At 41.0% G+C, this 12,772-nt stretch overlaps 1 protein-coding gene across 1 annotated transcript in view; it reads left to right on the top strand.

The window, feature by feature from the left end:
• GFRA1 (GDNF family receptor alpha 1) overlaps positions 1-12,772 on the top strand; it is a 139,127-nt gene that overhangs the window by 81,263 nt on the left and 45,092 nt on the right. Inside the window, 1 exon segment of the mRNA XM_071446101.1 lies at positions 1,552-1,891. Within this exon segment, the coding sequence (XP_071302202.1) occupies positions 1,552-1,891 (340 nt within the window).

Here is a 12,772-nt window from a genome sequence, read left to right as displayed (position 1 = left end):
TTGTAATTTATGAAGATAAGATGCAAAAGTTGCCATTTTGTTGTGCAAGCAGCTGAGATTGAGAAGGACTTGGAGTGTGATTGTTAAATTACAAAAGTTAAATGTACAAACACGCTGAACACAGTTACAGCATGCTGCTAGAGTGAAACACAAATCTAATGCTCCTTAGCTTTGTGTTATTTTTGGGTAGGTAAGATGCATGGGACAGTTGCAGGTGATCTATTTGAATAATGGGAAGCGTGTGCAAGCAGCCAAGGCCCATCTTGGGCACAGTGTGTTCCAACAAATGCAGCACCTCAGTGCAGCATCTCAGCCAAACTGCTCCGTGTTTTCCTGCTGAGGAAAAAGAGAAAAAGATGAGTGGCAGTGAGTTGTAGAAGGACCTTGGACTGAGTTTCTGGGTAAAGGTGAAAGATCTAGGGGGAAAAAAGCTTTCTGTAAGACCAATTTAGAGCTTTGGATCATTTAAAATGTTTTATCTTCGGCCAGTCCCCCCAAGAGGTTACAGCAGATTTCAGATATTTGCAAAATGTTTTGTTCAGCTTGCAAATTCTGTAGCAGTGGGAAATTAATGTATTTTCTTGGATCTCTGATGTTGGCATTCCTAACATCCAAAGCAGCATTACAATTATTCTTAATTGAATTTTGCAATCTGATGCCAGTTGCCTTAGTTTTCAAGCAAACCATCTATTGGATTTTAATATCTGGGTAATGTATTGAGAAATTAAATGTGTAATTATAGCCTTAACTTATATCCGAGTTAATTTTTACTATAATTTCTTGTAATGTGTGTGTGTGTGTATGTGTGTGTGTGAGAGAAAGGGGGGACATCCTTGTTTTAAAATGTTTTCTTTCACAGTCACTTTTTAATTTTATGTCAGCTTCTTCAAACCTTCTAAAATTCATAAATTTTCCAGGGTTCAGGTGGCGTTTATAGATCTTATAACCGTGTTTTACCTAAGTATGGAACTTGTGGGTGGCCTTAGAGAGCTCCCAGACATGAGGCTGCACCTGATTTCCTTCCTATCTGGGTGGGCTGTCCTCAGAGCTCAAAATATGTAGTACTGGGCATGTCTACTTTACTTTCTGCACTATACACAGATTAATTTTAAATGTTGTCACCTGGGGTAGTCACAGCATGTCATTTAACTTGTTCAAGGGAAAGAACTGGGAAATGTCAGAGCTTTACAAAACCAGAGTTAGAAGCCCATGTTCTCGCTGTGTTCTTATGCCAGATGTATGCTTTTAGAGAAAGAGAGCTGTTTAGTGAGTACCCAATCCTCGCCCTGCATGTCTGCTGCGAGGAAGATGAAGTACACCCTGCCCAGAGTGTCATTTATTCACCAGCATATTCACTGCCCTCACAGCATGCCCATGCTCTTGTTCACTTGTTCAACCATTACCCCGAGAAACAGAAGGACTGGTCCCAGTTCCTGGCACTGAAAGCTTTGTATGGAACAAATAAATGTATTCAGGGTCTCGTTAACGGTGAAATAACCACAAAGTGTAAATGCGACGCCTTTCTCACCGCTGCTGTGTTGTTTTTTCTAGTGGAGCCAGTACTTTCAAAGGGGAACAATTGCTTGGATGCAGCCAAAGCTTGTAACCTAAATGACACCTGCAAGAGGTTCAGATCTGCTTACATAACCCCCTGCACCAGCAGCACGTCCAACGAGATCTGTAACAAGCGCAAGTGCCACAAGGCCCTGCGGCTGTTCTTTGACAAGGTGCCCCCAAAGCACAGCTACGGGATGCTCTTCTGCTCCTGCCGGGACGTGGCCTGCACTGAGAGGAGGCGCCAGACCATTGTTCCTGTGTGCTCCTATGAGGACAGGGAAAAGCCAAACTGCCTGAATTTGCAAGAGTCCTGCAAGAAGAATTACATCTGCAGGTAAGATAGCGCACGGCAGGGGAGTGATTAATGAGGTACCAGGGAGAACTTTGTGGTGCTGATGGATTTGCCAGGGCTAAGGGTCAGAGTGCCCGCTAAGGAAAAGGATGAGTCAGGGAAAAGAAGCAAATGCCTCTGACATCCTTCACAGAGTAACAAAAGCCCTCATTTGCTTACAGTGTGTGCCTTCTCCAAAAGTGGTCACAGCTACTCCCTCACATTATGGAGGAGTCTTTAAACCCCCAGATTAATTTTTACAGGTTTTTGTTGGAAACATTGTGTGTCTCTATGAAATAATGTCTCAGTATGATTTTTATGTCCCATTAGTGACCAGATAAAAATAGAATTTTTTATTACAATGGGATTTATTTTCATTGTCCATGTGAGTACTAATAATTGGGAATACAAGCTTCATGTTGGACTTCATTAATAGTCACAATGCAGAGACTACTCATGTGTTTTTAATTAATTGGAAAAAAAGGAGTCCACATTGTAGACAGAATCCCACTGTCTTCATAGAGCTGTTTAGCTTTGAACTTGTCTCATCTCCCCTCCCCTGAGCAGAGTGCTGGGCTGATGTAACTGGGGGTCATTGATTCACTGACTTCATTCCCAGCCTCTTTCCCTGCGAGTTCTGGCAGTGCAGAGCCCTGCTCCACAGGACAAGCTGGGTCCTTTCCCCTCCTGGGGTCCCTGCAGGTTCTCACCCAGAGCTCACTCAGTGGCAAACGGGGCCTCCTCTGCTCTCAGGAAATGCTTTGCTCCTACTTAGCATTGTGTATGTTTATATTAGAGTATTGTTGTGCTAATGTCATATTTATGAAGTCGTGCCCAAGAATCCTGCTCGTTTCTAATGTGTAAATTTCTTGTAGATTATCCAATTCTGTGAATTAGCAAACAAGGGAGATAAACACTATTGTAAAATGTCAAGGACACTGAAGATAAGATCTAAATCTTAATAAGTACTTACTTATGCTTGGTAAAATATTTACTTTGAAGTTTGTTTATGAGATTTCCACTGCTGGTTTGAAGCTTTTTGCGGTAGCACTTCAGTTGTGCCTGAGTGTTGTTCAGAGGTGAGGAGGTGAGCAGTGCCCTGTCCTCCATGGCTTTGGGGGAATCTGGAGACACATTTCCTGCTGGCCACAGCAACAGGAGCAGATTTAAATCAGAGCAGTCTGACTTGCATTCAGCACCTTGACCGCTGATGCTGCTGCAGTTTATGAAAGCCTCAGAACAATCCATTTTCTGTTTCCATGTTGCTCCATTAGTATTTTTGCTTCCATGTATTGCTTTCCCTATACACAGGTCCTGTTAATTAGTAGAGTTAACAGTATCTTTACTGTGTTTTCTGCCAAACTGTCAGTGTGTTACAGGGCCAGTGAAATTGGAGAGAGGATTTTATAGAGAGACTTCTCCCTGTTATTTGGGTTGTAGTATTCTGGAATTAACTTGTTAAATTAATGCCATCACTTCTCTTATGACTGTGTTTTTCTTTGGTCAGCTTTGATCTAATGTTGTCTCAGCAGTTAAGTTTTTTATGGCATTTTGTTTAATTTAACTTCATGAGTCTGGTATTGCTCTTTCTCCATTGCAATGTTGCAGGGGAAAACTTGGTAAAATCTCTGCCTGAAGTTGCAGTCAGCACTGATATAAAAATGGATTTATTTGTAAAAGAACAGTGGCTTCCTTTGCTTTAGAACATCAAAATTAAAAAGTTTTGGCTCTTCCAAGGCTCTGTGAGACCTGGCTGTGAGGGTGAGGGGCAGCAGTGGTACAAGGGAATGGGTGGGCAAATCCCTGCAGGGTCTGGGGCAGGCTCAGTTGGGCAGCACTTAGGGCCTGTGGGGGTACAGCCAGCTTGGTGCATGTCTGAGAGTCACCTCACGTTGTGTTACAGCCTCCTGGGCTCTCTAAACTGCTGGTGGTTTAATACCTTCCCTCTCTGCTGTCATGGAGAGGAGGAATTGGCACCAAAGCTGTCCCAGCCTATCAGGCAGTGAAAGACATTTTGTCTCTGTGACTTGTGCACTTACAGGAAATTGGTGAGATTTGTTCCCCTTGTCCTGCAGGAAGACAGGGACTTGGGCAGGGCAGGAAAGAAATGGGAGATGTCCTTGCTGTTGTAACTACTGGCACTGATAAATATCAGTCCTTAAAGTAATTCCAGGTATGTTTAGAATAACTAAAAGCAGTAGTCAGTAGGTGTGTAGTTCTGACTCTGATAACTTCTATTTCATTTTGAAATCTGAGAGAGTATCTAAATGGCAGAATAATTTGAATATATGGTCTGCCTACTGTGAAACCAGGTAATTTAGAAACTGTTATTTGCATGCCTATTACACCTATTAAAGCCTTTTCATAATACTAGGGGTATTATGAACAAGGGGTGCAAGTTCTAAAGGTTTTCTGAAAATACGTTCATAAAATGGTTTATGAATGCTGCTTACTAAGAAATGCAAGATTTGAATCTGCCTGTACTCTGTATAAAATATCAGCTGGGCCTGTGTAAAGTATCTAAACATTCAGTTTTGAACACTCTTTAAAAGCTTTATCCTGGTGTATATATCACCAAATCTGTTCTTGAAGCAGAGTTAGGAGCAGGGAAACAATCTGGCCAAACTAAAGGCACCACTAACGTGGAAGGATGCTTTGCTTTTTTATTATTTTTTTATTCAATTCATTAATCTCTTATATAAGAAATTCTCAATTGAGGGATAAAGAGACCTGAAATGTCAGGAAATGCAAATAGGTTCTGACTTATGTAAACAGTCCTAATTTTCAACTTCATCAGAATGCTGAATGGTTCACTTCCATTGTCATTTGTCTGCTGCCTCTGCTTGTATCCCAGTCCTTATCCAGCTTTGAAACAATTGTAGTCTCTCAGGCATGTCTGTAATGCTCAGTGAGAAGAAAAGCAAAAAAAAAAAACCAAAGAAGAAGCCATTAGAGTTCTTTTCTGTTGTGAGCATAAGCAAATCTTCTAAGAAAACTCAGTGTACCATCAAAAACTTTCACCAGTGATGTCCTGGAGTAGTACAAACCTCTAAAGAACTTCGTGATCTGATCACTTCAGCTAACAATTACTCTTCAGAGAGCTGACTGGCATGTTTTAGGACTATCATCCTGCTGTAAATGCAGGGCAGGAGGCTTCATATTTGCCACTATCACATTTGACAGTACTGCAAATACTATTTTGCTTGAGTAATGAAAGTGTGAGTCATTAGTTTGGTCTTTTTAATAACCTGTGTCTTGAATTTGCATACTTGGGATTTTTTCCTGGATATGTTCAGAAGACACTGACCAGAATGATAATGATCCAGACACATTATTTATTGAAATAATGCTATCAATCCATTCATGTGCTGCAAAGATCAGAAAAGAAGGGCAGCATCTTTTTGCTAATAAACTGGTAGGAGCGTGTTTCTTCTCCTTCACAATAATTACACTCAGAAAGACTGGTCAGATCATTGAGGTCCATTTTTGAAGCTCAAATAGCCATAAAGTAGTTCTTAACTAATTTCAGAAGACAGTTGTCTTCTTCATTTTTTTTGCCTTAATTCTGCAAAAGGTACATACTGTGGTCTGCAGATGTTTGACACTGAAAAAAAATAGAAAAATATGCTTAACATATTTAAATAACTTCTTCATGTGGGATAGGGGAAGGATAATAATGAAATATTCAATTAGGTTCCAGTACATGGGTCATCTCCTTGAAAATACAATGAAAAATGTTTCCAGCTCTGTGTGTTCAGAGAGTCAAATCTTTATAAATGTGCTTTCATTGGTGTGTTCTTATCTCTTGACCAGTTTTTGGTCACCTGTCCTATCCAATCTTAATTTTGTTGCAGCCACCCATTCAGCTGTGCATGAAGGATGTCTGCCTCTGCAGGTATCAGAGCATTCTGTGGGGATATGCAAACATTATTGTCAGTGCAGAGAAGAATTCATCCACTGGAAATGTTAGAACAGAAGCTCAGCTGCTTGCTGCACTTCCTGAAAACATCAGAAACTTGACAAGGAAATAATTTTCCTTCATGATACTCTGTTGAACACTTTTAATAATAATTTACTGTGGAAAGGGAGTCACTGTGTCTGTGCTCCTTTTCTGTGAGGCTTGTGAAAATCTGCAGGTGCTTCACACCTGGGACCTGTTGGTGAAAGTGGCTGCTCTGTGTGCGTCCTGTGCACTGCTCCTGCAGCAAAAGCCACTGCTGCCTGCAAACCCTGCACCCTCGTGCTTCAGCACTAGAGACAGGGGAGATGTTACAAATGTGCAAAAAGGCTATCCCTTTTTGTCCTGCTTCAGAATGGGGGAGCCCACAACTCCCTCTAGGAGGGAGCAGCCCTCGGTTCCAGGATTAACAGGGAGCAGTGCACTGGACGGATGTGCAGGAGGAGATGGAAGAGGTGAAAAAGAAATTTGCCCTTTTCTTCACATTTTCTATTCCTTATACTTCTTCATTTTTCTCATTTTTTTCCATTGCTTTTTCCCCCTCCTACCTCTTCCCCTTGCTTAGACTCCTTTCATCTCCTCTTCCCAGATCTTCCTGCAATTATCTGACTTTCACTGCCTCTCTGACACGTTTGAATTCCATTACAGCCACTTAGGGTGCCTCCTCACCTGCTTCTCTGCATGTTGTGCTTCTCCTCCCTCAGTATCCTGCCACGGTCCAGTGATCATCTGTAATTCAGCAAATGAGAGGGAAAACAGAGGTGCTGCCTCCCTTTCTGAGCCTTGGAGCTGATCTTGGTGACAATTCAGCTGGTCAGATAAAAGCTTGAGTGCTCACTCTCAGCCTGACTCTGGTTTTGCATGTTAAAAGGGCACTTGTTGGGTGTTTTTATGAAGGACACAGTAGCATTGCACAGTTTGGGGTAACAGAGCTGGGTCTGAGTCCCTCTGGGGCATTTATATCAATTTGGCACTTGGAGCACTCTGGCAGCTCCTTGAGATGATCAGTTTGTTGTGGTTATGCAAAACCAGGGCCACAGTGTAGTTTCTGTAATGCTGTTAAGGACATGAAGAAAAGGACATTCTTGATTTCTAGAGAAGTGCAGGGTGTGCCTGCAATGTGTGTTTGGAGACTGAGTCAGGGAGTGGGTGCAAAGCCTGATTCACCCTGCAGTAGGTGTAGGATGCTTGCAGTGTAGTAGGGTGAGCCTGAGCTCCCTGCACCTGCACTCAGAAGAGTTCCTGTGTCTCTAGAATACCAAGTGGGGCAGAAAAAAATTGTAAGTCTGCTTTTTGGCCCATGCCCACAAGCTCACCTCACATAGCCTGAATTTGAAGTGTGATTTTTATACATACATGTATATACAGGCATGTAAATGTATGCATATATGTCTATATTGCTAGAGGTTTATTTATTTAAGTGGAAAAAAAAGAGACAAAGCAGGTGTTCATTAATTTTAATGAACTAATAGTGAGGCATGGTGACAGTTCAGAAAATTCAAAAAATGGGGTCTGAGGGGAGGTGGGAAAGAAGCTGGAATATTCTGCAGGGGAAACTGGATGGTGTAGTGTGGAATAGGAATATGTGTGTGTGGAACTGCTAGCCTGGAAAAAATATTAATGCAGTCTCTGCAAAATAAGCAAAAACCTTTCAAGAAAGGCAAAGTAAAGATAGAAAATACTGCAATATTGTATTATTTTCTTCCCTTTCTTTACATGATTCATTACTTTGATGTCTTCTGTTAGCAGAGCAAATAGACATAATATTGCTCTCCCTTCCCCCTCAGAAACAAAGGTAACTTTAAATTTCTTCCATCTGAATAAAACTCAAAATGAATCAAGCAGTTCCTCCTTATAAGGTATCCATAAATCCCTTTGGAATCAGAAAAATCCAAACATCCTGCAAAACAAGACTGCTTTGTCCCTTTTGAAGTGTGCATGGATCTCATTCTGAAGGCCCAGATCTGCTTGGCTGGCCCTCATTTATTCTCTCTCTGGTCAGCTTAGGAGGGGCTTGAAGATTAAAAGCTTGCTGGGTGATTGACATTTCTCCAAAAGCAGGAGAGACACAAGGATACAGTAATTAGAAAAATGGCTCAACTTTAGTCGTGCACCCAACTTTCCCTTGCCTTTGTGCTGTAGCAGTGAGGAGAGTTCATGCTCCAAGAAGCAGTAACTAGGCAGGATTTCATGCTGAGGTCCCTTGTCAGGCAAGCTCAAACTCTCCAGGCAGCATCCCTGCAGTCAGGTAGATCCTCTGCTGATCAGGTTAAAAATAACCTGTGGCACTGAATATTCCATATTACCTCTCTGCAGGGCTGGAGAAGTGGAAGTGGGAATAAAGAGTGTGTGTCTGGGCATACAACAATCACAAAATAAACTTGGATGCCAAGGATTCAGGTTTTACAGGCTGTATTTAGATAACCTGCTTCCATGTCAGTCTCTTTCAAGGAAAATTACTCAGTGAGCTTGAGTGGTGCTGTGTACTGAGTACAAGTGCCCCAAGTTTTTGGAGCTGAAATGGTCACAAGTATTGAGGTACTTGTGACCATTTCAGCTCCAAAAACTTTGGATACTTGTATCTAAATGTGATCCTTCAGAGAGTTGCTTAGGTTGGAGGAAACCATTAAGAACATCAAGTCCGGCCATAAACCCAACACTGCCAAGCCCACCACTAAACCGTGTCCCCAAGTGCCACCTCTACAGGCCTGTTGACTTCTGCAAAGGGTGGTGACTCCACCACTTCCCTGGGCAGCTGTTCCAATGCATGAAAACTCATTCCATGAAAAAGATGTTCCTAATATCCGATCTAAACCTTCTCTGGCACAACTTGAGGTCATTTCCTCTCACCCTGTCATTTGTTACTTGGAAGAAGACCTTGCTACAGCCTCCTCAGGTGGTTCTAGAGAGTGATAAGGAACACTTCCCTGAGTGTTCATTTTGTGTGAAAACACTTATTTTATTAATTTAAGTGGAAAAGAAAAGCTTCCTGTATAATTTAAGAAACAGGAATACTACACATTAGGAACATGAGCCAGGGTGGGGGTTACAGCAGGGCTAAAGTGACCCATTTTGTTCTGTTGATTTATCAGGGCAGGGGGGAGAGATTAAACTACATATGCTAATTAAGCAGTTTCACACGTGTTTAGTCAAAAATATTGAAATCCAAGACAGTTAAATTTGGCATTAAACTTTAATAGAGATCTAAATTTGAAGCTACTCATGTCCTTACAGTTATGCAAGCACTTAATTGCTTTGCTGGATGGGGTTCCAACTAGGAGTACTGCTACTGCTGACTTTTTGAATTGTTAGTTGAGAGATTTCTGTAGAAAGGAGTTTAGCATCCACTGGTTTGATGAGTAGTTTCTACCCTCTGATCTATTAGATGTAGAAAAGTGTAGAGAAGATCTGTCATGTACGCCCAGTCACATTTGGCTAACTTGCTGTTTCTGGGGCAAAGAAAGGGTGTATATATCACAGAATAGCATTTTCTTTAATAAATCAAATCTTTTTTCATTTACCTCAAGCCATGTATATGCTACAGGCAAGAAGCTGCTCTGTGTTTAATGTAAATAACAGATCTATTCTATCAAGTCCATTCCCAGTGTACTTCCTCTGACATCAGTGACTTCAGTGGATTTATTCCAGGGGTGATTTTGGCTCTTCCCATTCTGTGTAGGTAAATCTTCAGGCAGTGCTAATTAGGAGAATGTCAACTGATTTTACCTTTCCGTTATGCTGGACTTTGTAAAGGTTATTTATATCATTCTACATCAGGGCCCAGTGAGAGAATATTTCTGGTGGCAGTTCATCTGTTAAAATAGCTGCAAGAAAATGTAAGCACTGGAGCTAAAAATAAAACTTTGTTTCTCAACAGAGCAAGTGACAGCCACATGCATATCTTCAAATTTTAGCATTCTCATGTTTACTGAATAGAAATTACATTGCTTTAATTATGTTAATAATCACTACAGTGTTACTGGAGTAAGTCCTCTAAGTGGAGGCGAGATGTAAATGTGGCAGTGTCTGCAAAGACTTCTCAGCAGAGGTGCTGGTTGTTTCCTGTGGTTGTTTCCTATGCTTTAATGATCTGCTGGCTTTAAAACAAGTGACACAGAAGGGGTTTTCTGATGTGTGTTTACTGTTGATGATAGGTTTTCTGTGTGAGCTGACTGCGACCCATGTCTAAGGTTATTGAGAGATGACCTTACATCAAAAGATAATGTTTGTGCTTACATTCATTTTTTCAAGCACAATCTATAAACCATTAAAGGAAGCTTTTTATTACAAAGCACATACTACTAAGAACTCTGTGAAATTCAAGCTGTATTATTTGAATATTCATTTTCTTTTGTACCAGTTCAAGCATAAGTCACAGTGGTTGTCCTCTCAGTTATGATGCTCCCTTTGCCAATTAGTCATCATGAAAGGCTGGAGGTACATCTCAGTAACTGGCCATCAGGCAGCATTGCAAAATATTTTTCAGAATGGATAGTTTGTTTCAGAACAACCTCTGTAAATGTCTGGGTGTATCACGGGCTGCCAACTCCTGGCCTCACTTTTCTTTAATCTGCCTTGTGCGTTCACATTTTTTGAGAGTGGAGTAAAAAAAAAGTGCTCTTAATACAGTACATCATCCTTAACTGGTAAAAATTATTTGTTTTGCAGTTTTACACTACAAATCAGTGCTTTCTGTACTATCATTGTATACCCATATTACTTCTAAAAGCAAGTAAAACATGTTGAATAAGACCAGCACTCTCTTGGCTTGCTGCTGCCGGAACTTCTTGACTTGCTGTTTGGTGGGGCTGTTTTGTGCATGAAAAAATGGATCCACATAAAAAAAGACTCTACTCTGCTTTTATCTTCTGTATTTCTGATTTTATATTTGTTGTCTTAGTCCAAGGTCAGAGCAGTATTTAGAGTAGCTCCAGGACGGGTTTCAGCTATGCTGGCTGCCCACAGACCCTGCTCAGCTGAGTGCAAGGACACACTGGACACTCTTTCTTTCCTTGAGCCACCCCTCTGACAAGGGGACACGGATTTGTTTCCTTCAGGAATGTCACCACACATACCCCTGAGAGATTTTCTGATGCAAAGAGCATCCCTGCATAACCCCAGGAAACCTGATGTTCCAGTACATCTACCAACAGAAACTTTTCTGGTGAAGAGAGAACTTGTATTGTACTTTTTAGATTATTTTCCATCTCCAAACTCCCATCAGTTTCATGCTTGAGCTAGTAATAGTCTATTATGGTTTATTCAAGTGGTTGCAGGGAACATTATTGCCATGGATGTCTTTCTCAGGTACTTGGAAGCACATCCTTTCAGTGTGCACTCACAATATAGTTATTCATAAACACTGAGGCATCCAGTGGCACGCTCAAGGACTTGCATTGGCACTACTTTTCCTTGGCTTGCTTTTTGAGAGTGACACTGATTTTCTTAGGTTACCAGCCTGTAATTCAGACTATTCTGCTTGCCCAGCTAATGAAGTGAGAACAGCTCTCCCCATAAAGCAGTTCTTTCCTGAGTAACAACATCCTGTCAGGAGACGCTGAGGCTTGGGCATCTTTAAAAACGCCAATCATTTTTATTTTGAAGCTTCAAATTAAACAGCATAAAGGAAATTAAACAAACAACATACAAAATCATGATAGCTGGAAAGCAGTTGGTGGATTTGTTCATATTATTGGAGAGCTTTGGTACAGAGACAGGTAGACTTAATAGAAATCTTACCAGCATCCCCTGATAAAATCACTGGCTGACAATTCAGCCTGTCATTTTGTAGAGGGCTCTGACAGAAGTGTTTTCTTTGCAGCTGGGAAGACAGAAACACATTATGAATGCTTAAGGTCGATGCAAGGAAACAGAGCCCTGCAAAGCATATTTAATATAGGTTTGATTTCCTGTGGAATGTTTTCCAGATGTTCTCTCCAACAGGCCTCTAAAAAATGATGTGAGGTAATTTTTTTTTTTTTTTTTGCAAACAGAAAGAGAAAATTCTGTTTTGTGTCACAGCATCTGAGAATCACTGTTCTAATTCTTTATTGCATTACCTTGTGCTCAGGATTTTCACCGTATTTTTCAAAATTGGTTTTATTGCACAAAAGGTCACTAGTAAATAAATATTTATATAACCCAATTTCAAATAAATCATACTTGCTTAGAATCACATTTGAGCTTAGTAGTTTCCCTTAAACCCAAAGGAGACCTAATATATTAAATTAAAATTACTCTCATGCATGATCTTGAGTCGCTTAGAGTATTTAATTAACATTGATAAACTATGGCATTAGTGTTTTGTTAAGTTCTTTTGATTTTCTGTAGCAGATACTGTGTAAAAAGATCTAACTGGTCGCCAGCAGATGGTATGAGCAAAGGGAAAGGACAATATTAACAGAAAATGGTATAGAACTTATTTTAGTTTGCTTCCCACAAAGTACAGCAAAAGAACATGGGTGTAGGGTATTAATTTCCTAATAGAAGAATAGAAAGAATACAATGTTTTTACTTTTAATTTTAAAATACAGATATGCATAGGTGGAAATGCTTTTCATTTTGCATGACTGAATTTCAAGGAGTTAGATCTCCATTTTCTGGGGTGTTAAATGTCCAGGAGGCCCCTGGTAAGCAGAAAGCCCTGAGCAGTGACATAAATGCTGGCAGATGTGGTGGGGACATGGTAGAGGCAGAGAGCTGGGTGGAGTTGGGTGCCCCTCTGGGGGGACCAGCCCTGGTGGCTTTGTGCCTGTGCCTGATGCTCTGAGCAAGCACTGCTGCTGCTGGAAGGCATCTCAGTGGATCTTGTGTGGTCCCTGGTGTTTGTTCCTGTGTCTAGCTATCCCACAGTCCAAACAGGCTGCCTCTGTGTAACTGGGCATTGTCCATATTTTGCTTCCAGATGAACATCATGGTTTTGAGAG

Source organism: Agelaius tricolor, unplaced genomic scaffold (genome assembly GCF_023055355.1).
Source record: "Agelaius tricolor isolate 1412-34295 unplaced genomic scaffold, bAgeTri1.0.p SCAF_22, whole genome shotgun sequence".
NCBI lineage: Eukaryota > Metazoa > Chordata > Aves > Passeriformes > Icteridae > Agelaius > Agelaius tricolor.
Note: the sequence above shows the minus strand (reverse complement) of the source record. Positions and strands in the feature narration are given on the sequence as shown.